The sequence below is a fragment of the Garra rufa genome, chromosome 17 (assembly GCF_049309525.1).
Source record: "Garra rufa chromosome 17, GarRuf1.0, whole genome shotgun sequence".
Classification (NCBI taxonomy): domain Eukaryota; kingdom Metazoa; phylum Chordata; class Actinopteri; order Cypriniformes; family Cyprinidae; genus Garra; species Garra rufa.
Window position 1 is genome coordinate 4032590 of NC_133377.1, and position 12792 is coordinate 4045381.

General features: G+C 36.4%; 1 protein-coding gene across 1 annotated transcript; it reads left to right on the forward strand.

Annotated features, from left to right (window-relative positions):
- The first annotated feature begins 1517 nt into the window (after window positions 1-1517).
- On the forward strand, window positions 1518-11009 carry trib1 (tribbles pseudokinase 1). Its single transcript, XM_073821880.1, has 3 exons — window positions 1518-2069; window positions 3166-3458; window positions 8298-11009. The coding sequence occupies exons 1-3, from the start codon at window positions 1785-1787 to the stop codon at window positions 8761-8763; spliced, it is 1044 nt and encodes a 347-aa protein (XP_073677981.1). The 5' UTR covers window positions 1518-1784; the 3' UTR covers window positions 8764-11009.
- The last annotated feature ends 1783 nt before the right edge of the window (window positions 11010-12792 follow it).

Genomic DNA, 12792 nt, shown 5'->3' on the forward strand with positions numbered 1-12792 from the left:
CACGTTTGAACTCCAAACCTGCAGGCCGCAGATACACCATCTATTATAGTCAGTCACGAATTCAGTCAAGCAGGACAGGAACGAAGCGTACTGAAATATTCCACACTTCTTTTCGGGAACCGGTATATACCGCTGAATCATTTGTCTTTTATTTGAGAAAAATACTCATTTATCTTTCTCCTTTATGATATTTTAAGCATCAAAAACAGCCCACATTCCCTTGAGTCTATTCTAAACAGGGCTCTAGCAAAACAGGTGCTCGTTCAATTACACCCTTCCAAATTAAGAGTGGTCACTCACAACCAATGAAACGGGGACAAAGGTTTCAATAGCAACCGACTCAACAGTCTGTGTGGGACATATAGCCACATGCAGGCAATTAGGAACTGCGTCAGATTGTATTTTGTCACACAATTGATGTTTCCAATACAATCAAATACAATGTGGGAGTCGCTGTCTTGCGTGCCCCGAAGGCTACACTGTTTGCTGAAGTATGCTAATAGGCCGAATGATATGGTGAGACACAAATTTATTTTGTGCGTCATGGGCATATGTTTTCCAGCTCTTTGTGCATTACCCTTCTGGTTAAATTAAACAAATATCTCCTTCCTAAAGAGATCTATGGTTATTCTACAAAGAGCACCACCACTCCCTTGTCTTTCTCTTTGTGACGATGACTCATCCGCACATTAACAAATATCAACTGCAAATATAGAGTACAAACCCACTGATTCCTCAGACACAGACGTGAAAAGCAAGCAGGATAAATATGTAATTGTGGTTGAGATATTTGCAGAAAGATGACACATCTTAAACACATTACTAAGAAAACAGGCACATGAATAGTGCAGCAGACTTAATGAACACAACGTAACCCCCTGAGCCCTGGATGTCGAAATAAGTTAATGATTGCCTAGCCATGTGTTTTGATGAAGAATGAAAAATATGAATGCAACTTCCTCGGATTTCACAATGCCGAACATTTGGAGTAAATTGTAAACATTTGAAACGAATACAAAGGCAGCAGTTTCACGCAAGTGTTCCTTAAACGCTTTGCGTGCAGATTTGAGTGCCGACAGAAAAGGAAAGTTGATTAAACCAGCGCTTTACTATTCATCTAGAAGGTGAATGGCATGTGGCGATTGCTCAATCGTCGAGACTGCAATGAATGTGTCACTAGAGAGAGTCTGAACCGGGCGGAGTTCCAGCATTGGGAAGTCCGATTCATTTTAGCGAATCATTTAAGTGATTCCATGATTCTCTCACTCAAAGGTGTTTGCTTAAGTACATGGCATGCGTGACATTGTGTGCGCCATCTATGAAGTAAAACACACACGCAGACGATGTTACCGCTGTGTTCAGTTTCGGCTGTATCGATCTGACAATGTCCTTCCGTTCAGTTCCGAATCGATTCAAGTGAATCGTTCAAAAGAACCGACTCGCTCGAATCGGACATCAGCTGAAAGTAGAGCTCAGAAAACAGCATCAGTAGTTCAGTGAGTCAGACAGCCCTTTTCTCGGGCTCAGATCTACACCAGGGATATTTCAAACCACACAGCTGCCTGCCTCATACAGTATCTCTTGAGCTTCAATGTTGCTCAAAAAGCTTCGACGGACTAATGAAAAAACCATGGATACGATACAGACACTTGCATTTCACATTCATTGAAGAGTAAGCAGGATCCTTTATCCTTTTTGCAGCGCAGTGCACAGATCCTTTCCTGGAATATGCTTGCTTGAAATCAGCCCGGTTGTATTAGTTTCAACTACTGTAGTTTGTAAGAATGAGCGTGCAGTGGCTTCAGACTCCGTTACCGGGAAGAAACGGACACAAGCGCTTTGATACAGACGAGCCTGTGACCAGATGTCCACGGCTCTGCGAGTCTTCGGCTGATGCGGGTCTCCTGGGCTCCTCACCGGGATCCCCGGTCAGCGGAGCGCCTCTGAGCGTCACCTCAGCCCACCAGGGTCCTGCTCGCATCGGCCAGTTTCTGCTAGTGCCCCTGACCGACCGACCAGGGGTGCACAGCGCTTTAGACATGGACACAGGAGAGGAACTGCTCTGCAAGGTAAACCACTGCATACTATAATGTACATGACCCATATAAGTATGATCCACTTCAGTCAACACATTTTATGCCTCTGAGACCCAGCAAAACATATTTTGGTATTTAGTTTTGAGTAGTTTTTTTTACAAACAATGAAGTGTTTGGGACGTAAGAACGCAGGGATTTTATTTTGTAAAAATACAAATTGTAAATACATTTTAAAAATGTATTTATTTATTCATATTTAATGTTGAAACAGTTAGATATTATATTATTATTATATCAAATATGCAATTTATATACAAATATGCAAATAAAACTGCAGAATTTAAAACAAAGGAAGAGATGTTCACAAAAAAATCTTTATTTCCACCACAGAGGACAAAAATGAATTGTTAGGTCTTGTAATTTGTGTTCTACACATTACATGTTAAATGAGGAAGGGATGTAAGAATTTGTGAGCAGATTACATGGATGCCATCTTTTTTCTATCTATAAAATCAAATATGACAGTCTCGTGGATCTGTATCAAATATTTGCAAATGCATCTGCAACTGTGTGAGAAATATGCGGCTGACACTCACAAAGACTATATGTCACCCTGCACCACAAAACCAGTCATAAGGGTCCATTTTTAAGTGAGATTAATACATATTATACATAAATTAATAAATAAGCTTTCCATTGATATATACGGTTTGTTAGGATAGGACAATATTTGTCTGAGAAAATCTGGAATCTGAACACTGAGAAAATTGGCTAAAGTTGTCCAAATGAAGTTTTTAGCAATGCATATTACTAATCAAAAATTAAGTTTTGATATATTTATGGTAGGAAATTTGCAAAATATCTTCATGGAACATGATCTTTAATATCCTAATTTTTTTTTGGCATAAAAGAAAAATCTTGACCCATACAATGTATTGTTGGCTATTGCTACAAATATGCCAGGTTTTGTGGTCCAGGATCACATATGTGATTATTGCTGCCACAAGCTTCACACGACATTCAGCTTTTTATAATATGTTCACCTTCAGTAACCTGACTTTATCGGGTCAGAGTGGTTGTTGTTTTATAATACTATACTGAACACTTTTTTTTGTTTTGCCATCTGCAGGTGTTTGATATGGGCCAATACCAGGAAAAAATAAGAGCCTACAGCATGCTGTCAAGTCATAAGAACATTGCACAGATCAAAGACATAGTTCTTGGGGAGTGCAAGGCGTACGTGTTTCAAGAGAAGGATTTTGGCGACATGCACACCTTTGTAAAGAGCAGCAAAAGGCTTCCTGAAGACCTGGCTTCCAAGCTTTTCTACCAGGTTGTGTCTGCAGTGAACCACTGCCACCAGGTCGGCATCGTTTTGGGCGACCTCAAGCTTCGCAAGTTTGTGTTCTCAGATGAGAAAAGGTGAGAGTTATGGTTAGTGAGTGTGCTTGTGTGAGAGTGTGAGAAAGCAGGAGGTTTTTTTGGGGCACGCCAGGTGCAGTACTGTAGCTCATGTATCAATGCTGTGACAGCAGCAGCAGCGTTATACCGGGTGAAGAGTGTCACTTCTAGTTTCATTCAGTTTTCGCTTCCTCACTGCAATGTGTCACATTCGCAGGTGATCGGTGCTGCTTCCCTAAATATTCAATGGAACAAACCTATTAACACTCACTTACTCATGTTTCTCTGTAAGAGGAACAACTGGTAATCAGACCTCAGTCAAGAGCTTTTTCTGTAGAAAATGAGAGTCCTCTGAATGACATAAGTGAATTATATAAAAAAAAGGGACAGAATTGAAATATTTTTATCTGCAATACGCAATGAATGGAACATACTGGCTGTCTGTATGTCTGTTGGTCTAGCTATCTGAATTACTTTTTATATATTTACAATATATTTTCATTGCATATACATCTAAGAATTCATTGCATATACATCTGCATTCACTGCATATACAATCTAAGAATAAACATAAAACATTGATATATTTAAATAATAATAATGTGGGTGTATACACATAAATATATGTGTATGGATTTTTAAATATATATTTTATACTATAGATTCTATTTATATTTTCATATAAAATCATACTTATTTTTTATTTTGTCATTTTTTATAAAACCTTTAGATATAAAATATAACTTTTATAAATATTACTTAAATTATTTGATGAGTTTTTTAAATAATTTGTTTACATAATTTTGTATGTGTATGCATTTTTAAATATACATTTTATACTATATATTATATAATTTCATATAAAATATATGTATTTTTATATTTTACATTTTTTATAAAGCCTTTAAATATAAAATATTACTTTTATACATTTCTATCATGTTTATTAAAATAGCTAAAGTTATTTATATAAAAAATATAAAATGTATATAAAATACTACTTTTATACATATTTATTCATATTAATTTATATATTTTTTGATAAAATATGACTTGTAAAAAATATTAATATACAAATATAAAAATTACCAAACAAAAATATTTTAATAAAAATGCTTTAACTAGCATGCTGTGCTTTGTCTTTACTTGGAAAAGTTGCGCTTTAAGTTTGTATGTCAAAATAATCCTGTTTATACACATGGCTTGTAATTCCTTCATTCTGTTCAATTACATTGTGTCTAAATGTTTATGAATGCAAAAACACAATGTAAATTCCCCTTAAAAATGCATCTGTTTAGTGTCAACTAAACTCAAAACACACCTCATTATGCAAGGCTTCCTTAAACTCAATTAGACAACTAGTCAGTCAGGCGACCAACTGATTAGTCCATTTAGCAAACGTTGTTTTTCACATCCCTCAACACATACAGTAGGTTTGCCATTTCAGGGCCTGACCTTTGGGCATCGGTTTTCATTTGAGTGAATGTAAGCAGACAAGAACGTGTAAGAGGACGTAGTCACCCTTCTCTCATAGCAGCCAACGGGTGCAGCAAGATGAGTCATAGCAATGCACACAGAGGGGAAACTCACCATTCAGGATCATACCCACACACTCGACTCTTCACTCCTGAATTCGGCATCAATCGTAGGTGAGGCGCACCGGCTGTGGCCATTGCGACACTCACAGATTGGCCTGGCAGACGCGTCTAGCGCAGACGTGACCAGGGCATGCTGACATTTGGTCAGACGAAAAGCGCAAAGAAGCGCTTCTGTTTTCTTTCACTTTGATCGGCACCAAGTGGCATAGTGACAGGTTATGCAAACCTGCTGTTCGCACACACTGAATGCAATTTCCATAGATAGAATAGCTTTTGCAAAATGCGGTAATGATGAGTGATGGATAAGCAACAAAAAGGTCGAAACTGTGATAACGCTGAGATACGGCGTGTGATCGCATACACAAAGACGCTCATTGACCTGGAATGCGTCTGTAGTTAGATTGTGAAACACGCACACACAAACAGGCCGGCCGGGCAGGGGCTGTTCATGCGTCACTGATGTAACAGCGCTGTTCGTGGGTAATAAGGCTCTGCCAGATGCCGTGAGCGTACGGCACAGGTGCAGGAAGAACACAGTAGACCTGCAGCACAGCGCAGTGCACTCATTTGTCCTCAGTCTCTCTGTCTGTCACACTCACGCACACACACACACAGGACTATGACTCATTCTCTCCACCTCTCTGGCAGAATGCTGTTGTGTCATCTGCAAACCCCCCAAACTGAGGCTGATAGCCAGTGATGAAACACAATAGCATGCAGAGCAGCTCATGTTTTACTGAAAGGGATACCACACACTTGTGGGTCATCAAGTCTACCTTTAAAGTCCACAGGGATATTCCTAGAGTAGCCGGGGATTTGTTTCCCATTGGAAATTGAGCTAAACTTAGTCTGGAGTTTACAAGAATGCATTACAGAGCGCTTCGGAATGAGAGGAAGTGTGTTTATTTGGTGTGCGTGCGTTGTGGAAACTCTCGTGCGTGCTTTTGTTTAACCGAAGGCCGTAATTAGATGAGGATCTGTCCTTTATTTGTTGTAGTAGCGTCGTTTGAGGGTCAAAGTGGCTGTGATTTACGTGCTATGCAATCTGTGAGCTCAAGAGTTACTTCAGCTCAATGCACAATACAGGAAGGCTTCGATACATCACTTTGTTTAGCAATGGAAGACACTAAATCCATCATCGGCAGGCCCACATGGAATCAGTGCCCACGGAGTTCTGCAGAAAGCTGCGTAGATTTCCGCAGAGCCGGATCACCTGTCATTTACATCACCCCACCCCCTGTTTTATATACTGGCTAATTTGATTGTGCTTTCAGATTTGTTAAACAATGTTTAAGCCTGTTTGAAACTTAAACTTGTTTTTGGATGCCAGTTTATTAGGCACAGTATTGAAGAATTTTTGATTAAAATGTCCCAAAACCACTAGAACAGTGTTGAACAAAACTATAGAAACCAATAGAAAGTCACAGAATTTAAATGGTTTTACTGGTTATAATGGGTATTGTATTGGTTTTAATGGAATCTGTAATGGATCCTGTGGGTTTCTACTGGCAATTGGTTGCCTTCTTTTGGTGGCTTTTTAAAACCACTAAATCCTAATGGAATATGTCCCAAAAGATACTACAGAAAAACATTTTTCAAATCGTTGTAATGGTTAAAAGTTGATGGTTTGTAATGGTATTTGTAGTGGAAACCAATAGAATTTCTGTAATGGTTTCTTTTCTTTTATTATTTTTTTCAGCAGGGAGGGTTGTCACAATAGAGTGGTAGAACTATGTCATCACTATGTAGAACTAAAAAGCTAAACCAAACAAACGTCACTACGGTCGCTCGGCTTCAACGTCACCACCACCACGCTTCCGACATTTTTTTCAAACTTATTTTTAGAAACATGATTTACTCTGTGGATGAATTTTAATCCTTGTTACATGAACCTTTTCATATAAACTGGAATAAATATTAAAACTGAGACATTAATAATAAACAGTAAGTAGTGAATAAATAAAATCATAAGTAAAATTAAAAGTTAAATCCTTGATTAATATCAATATTTTAATCAAAAATGTGTCCCCATGTAGTATTCAATAAAATTCTAGTGCATTTAATCTGTTAAATAACAGCAGAGTACACTCTTAAAAATAAAGGTGCTTTAAAAGGTCCTTCAAGTGATGCCATAGAAGAACCATTTTTGGTTCCACAAAGAACCATTCAGTCAAAGGTTCTTTAAAGAACCATCTCTTTCTTGCCCTTTTATAATATGACAAACCTTATTCTTCCACAAAGAACCTTTTGTGAAACAAAAAGGTTCTTCTGATATTTAAGGTTCTTTATGGCATCATGAAGAACCTTTTATTTTTAAGAGTGTAAGCGAGTATATTACAATGATTTCTTAAGGATCATGTGACACTGACGACTGAAGTAATGATGCTGAAAATTCAGCTTTGCATCACAGGAATAAATATATGTTAAAATAGAAAACCGTAATTTTAAACTGTAATAATGTTTCACAACATTACCGCCTTTACTGTATTTTTTATTAATTTCCAAAGCATCAAGAAGAAGCATTTTTTTTCACCTACTTTTCCATGTTAAAGGAGAAGATCACTTCCAGAACAAAAATTTACAGATAATTTACTCACCCTCTTGTCATTCAAGATGTTCATGACTTTCTTTTTTCAGTCGTAAAGAAATTATGTTTTTTGAGGAAAACATTTCAGGAATTCTCTTCTTATAGTGGACTTCTATGGTGCCCCAGAGTATGAACTTCCACAATGCAGTTTAAATGCAGCTTCAAAGGGCTCTAAATGATCCCAGATGGGAAGTAGGGTCTTTTCTAAAAAATAAATTACAATATACATACTTTTTAACTTCAAATGTCTTGTCTAGCTTTGTGTGTATTATGGTTCATGACAGTTAGGGTAGGTCAAAAAACTTTTCTCCATCTTTAAAATTGGGCACCATAGAAGTCCACTATATGGAGAGAAAACCTGAAATGGTTTACTCAAAAAGCATAATTTCTTTATGACTGAAGAAAGAAAGACACAAACATCTTGGATAAAAAGAGGGTGAGTAAATTATCTGTAAATTTTTGTTCTGGAAGTGGACTTCTCCTTTAAGTGGCAACTTCAAATTTTGTTTCGGAAAACTCCACATCAAACTCAGTGTGGAAAATGTGACCAACATGATAATTGGTGAAACGTAGCTGATTCTGAACAGACCGTACAAGCCAGTCATATGATTTTCTTCACAGTCACAACACCATAACTCTGACATGATTGTACTAACCATGATGTGTTTGTCTTAGGACCCAACTGAAATTAGAGGGTCTGGAGGACTGCCATATTCTGCACGGAGAGGACGACTCGATGTTCGACACGCACGGCTGCCCTGCATACGTGAGCCCTGAGATTTTAAACGGCGGAGGGTGCTACTCAGGCAAGCAGGCGGACGCATGGAGCCTTGGCGTGATGCTGTACACAATGCTGGTGGGTCGCTACCCTTTTCACGACCTGGACCCCGCAACCCTGTTCTCTAAGATCCGACGTGGCACATACTGCCTCCCCGATGGGCTGTCTTTAAGGGCACGCTGCCTACTTCGCAGTCTGCTCAGAAAAGACCCGGGCGAAAGACTGACAACAGCGGAGGTCCTCATTCACCCGTGGTTCAATGGCAACACACAGGACACAGCAAACGCAGAACAGGAAGTCAACCTCAGAGAACAGACAGTGCCCCAGATAGAAATGGAGCAGGACGAGGATCTTTTCTCCTGAGGAAACCGATATAGCTTGAATATGGACCAAAACTGTTCGTTATCTTGGTGTTTTGTTTTTATTATTTGGTTTCTTATATAGATTTTGTAATAGATTCAGAAGTATACACTCAGTGAATATTCACGCAAAGTACTGTATCATCTGTGTCAGGTTAAAGGACAGTGTGCACAACAGCCAGTGTATTTTGAAGTCGTTTGCTAGTGAATCATTCTTGTGCTGTATGAAGTGAATGAGACTGGGCATTATGGGTCATGTGATAACGAGAGAATGTGAGAACGTCGGTACGGTGACTAACCTCGGCCTACGGGCCAGACCTTTGGCTTCACTCTTACTGTCAAAGCGAAACATGTAGGTTGACTCACAAATTGATTAACTGCAGTATCAAAGGTACATGTCTATTTTAATAGGAGGAGAATTAAAACTAGAGTCTGACACACACATTATTAGTCAAAAGTTTTTGAACAGTAAGATGTTTAATGTTTTTTTTTTTTAAAGAAGTCTCTTCTGCTCACCAAGCCTGCATTTATTTGATTCAAAGTATAGCAAAAACAGTAAAATTTTGAAATTGTTTGACAATTTAAAATAACTGTTTACTGTGTAAATATATTTTAAAATGTAGTTTTTTCCTGTGGCTTCGAAGCCGAATTATTACTCACATGATCCTTCAGAAATCATTCTAATATTCTGATTTGCTGCTCAAAAATCATTTATTATTATTCTGTTGAAAACAATTGAGTAGAATTTTTTTCAGGTTTCTCTGATAAATAGAAAGTTTAGAAGAACAGCTTTTGCATTACATTTTAAAATATATTCAAATAGAAAGAAGTTATTTTAAATAGTAGAAATATTTCACAATATGACTGCTTTTGCTGTATTTTGGATCAAATAAATGCAGGCAGAAGAGACTTCTTAAAAAAACATTAAATATGTACAGTTCAAAAACTTTTGACTGGTAGTGTACATATATAGAGGACTAGAAGTGCAGATTAAAAATATATTGAGGAAACAATTATCAAGGTATTTAATAAAATAAATACACATTAACTTATTTAATTCATGGTTAGAAAATATAAAAAAAAAAAATACATTGATAATTTAAAAATGCAAATGCTTTTTAAAAAAGCATTTAAAACAACAACAAAATGCTTTTATTTATTCTTTTCGATTTTTCTTTACCCATTGTGCTTCAAAGGGGTGTACCCTAAAATTCTATTGAATTTTCATTGCTTACTACCATTTATGAAAACAACAGGCAGATGGTTTAGAAAAAGCCCACCTCAATAGCAGCAAAAGTGTTTTGCAATACAATATGAACACAAGTACATTGAGGTTAAAGCCGCCTAATATAAAGTAGGACCTTTTATTTTCAATTAATGAATTGGTAATTGTTTTCTTCATTTTATTTTTAAGTGCCACTTCCTCACTTGCTATAAGCTGTTTTAAATCACAGAAACTGTGTGCTATTCTGATTTATCCCTCTCAGAACTGACAAACTGAGAGCTGTTCAAAGGTTAAATGTCACTTATTGACCTTTAAGACTGTGACAACCAAGAGGTCACGGTTACATCCAGATCGTTAAACGCTCAGGATGAGCTTCATACAGACTGATACAAAGTGTTCATGCTATTCTGCTGTATCCTGATCTCTCCAGTCTTTCTCGTCACAGTTTCCTTACTTGAATCCAAGCAACCTCATAAAAAGCATGAGGCTTCAGTATGGCAGGCCAGTTCATACTGCGGGTAAGATATAAGATGACTCAACAGCTGGGCGTTGGTGCAACGAAGAGGAAAGGGCTATGAACCCAGATTAGTGCGCTCAGTATGACTACGTATGCGTATCTTTACTCTTACTTTAAAGAAAGGAGAACAGTCTTACAATAGCACTACTGTAAGGGTAGAGCGTCCTATAAAGGTCTGTTTTCTGCTTGCCCTCGTGTTGGGGGTTGTATGTTACCTCTGAATCCAAGCTTAATGGTGATATGGACATTTATAGTTTCTGAAAGGCTCTTTATAACAAAGGCTGGAGGGTATGCAAAATGCCTGTCTCATGCATGCAACACATGGGGAAAGCTGACACGAGTGCACAGAGTTCATATTGCACTGTGAATTATGTATTTGTGACACAAACCCCAAGGCTTGACCATGAGGGTTTTAACGGTTAAAATGCATTGTACAAATGAGCATTTGTAAATATGTACATCTTAAGTGTGTGAACAAAATTGAATAAAGATTACTCTTTCTTATTTACATCTGTGGTGTGTTCTGTGAAAAACATCGCTCTAGAAAGATGCTTAAGGTTGGTATAAAGCAAAAGCATTGCACAGTGCATTGCATTTAATTCTTTGTGGGGGGTTTTATTTCCACACCCCCTGAAATCACTAATAATTATCTTAAAGCTTCAAGATGTCAATATACACTACTAATCAAAAGTTTTTGAACAGTAAGTAACATTTATTTGATCTAAAGTACAGCAAAAAAATGTAAAAGTGTGAAATACTTTTATACTTACTGTTTTCTATTTAATATATTTCAAAAATTGTATTTATTCATGTGATTTCAAAGCAGAATATTTAGCATAATTAGTCCAGTCATATGATCCTTCAGAAATCATTCTAATATTCTGATTTGCTGCTCAAAAAACATTTATTATTTAGAATTATTTCAGGTTTATTTGATAAAAGGTTCAGAAGAACAGCATTTATCTGAAATAGAAATCTTTTAAAACATTATAAATGTCTTTACTGTCACTTTTGATCTATTCAAAGCATCCTTGCTAAATAAAGGTATACATTTTTTATAATTTCTTTCCCCCAAAAAATTATACTGACTCCAAGCTTTTGAATGAAATAGTGTATAATGTCTCAAAAGCTTTTTATTTCAGATAAATGCTCATCAGCAAATTATTTCTGAAGGATCATGTGACATTGAAGACGAGTAATGATGCTGAAAAATTAGCTTTGATCACAGGTATAAATTACATTTTTAAATATATTGCAATAGTAAACAGGCTATTTTAAATATTAAAAATATTTCAAAATATTACTTTGCTGTATTTTGGATCAAATAAATGCAGGTTTGGTGAGCAGAAGAGACTTCTTTAAAAGCATTAAAAATCTTACTGTACAAAAACCTTTAACTGGTGGTGTAACTCTTGTCAAAATAAAGAAAAAGAAAGAAAAAAGTGTACTTAATTGTAATAAATGTTGATTGTAGTGTACTTCAAATCTTTTTGATTTATACTTTGAGTGTATAGCTGTACTTGCAGGTAATATAAAAATAATAATGAAAGTACATCTTTATGTCTGTTTTTTTACACACTTAAGTACACTTTTAAGAAAAATCTTATGCTGTGTTTTTAGGAAGTAATCGACTAAAAATACCAGTTTTTGAACGAAATAATCTTGAATGAACATCCAAAGTATGTTAAAAGTAAGAGTACAACTTACCGAAATCCGTATCCTGTCTTAAGTAATCGCTCAATCATTGTTTCAACTGCGGAAAGGTCACATTTACCTCAGAAAAACACATTTGGTGAGCATGAACTTGTTAGTCAGCTACAAAAATGAACTCTAGAGAGAAGCATTTTGCTAAATATATGCAGCACATAACATATTCACTATAATTTTTTACTGTTCTTCAGTGTTGAATTTATGTTTGAATAAATCCGTCACGTTTTTAAGACAGGCACTATTTAAATGTAGTTGGAAAAAACATCTTCTGATGCTACTTGGACACGTCTTCAGTGATGAACCCTGGGTGTTTTGGGTCTTTAATCATCAGACTAGTATATATATTCAAAAAATTGAAATAGAAATATAACTATGTAATTGTGACTGTATTATTATAAAAACTTAACTTTGACTTGTAATTTAGTAACTAACTCTCTCATGATATATTTTACAACATTTGTTAAGAGCATGATAAGTATTTTTTAAAAGTATGCTAAATCCGTGCTTTTTTTTTTCACAAAGGAACTAACCACTGACAGAAATAAAACGTCCCCTTGTGCTAAATTCAGGGCAGACTGAAA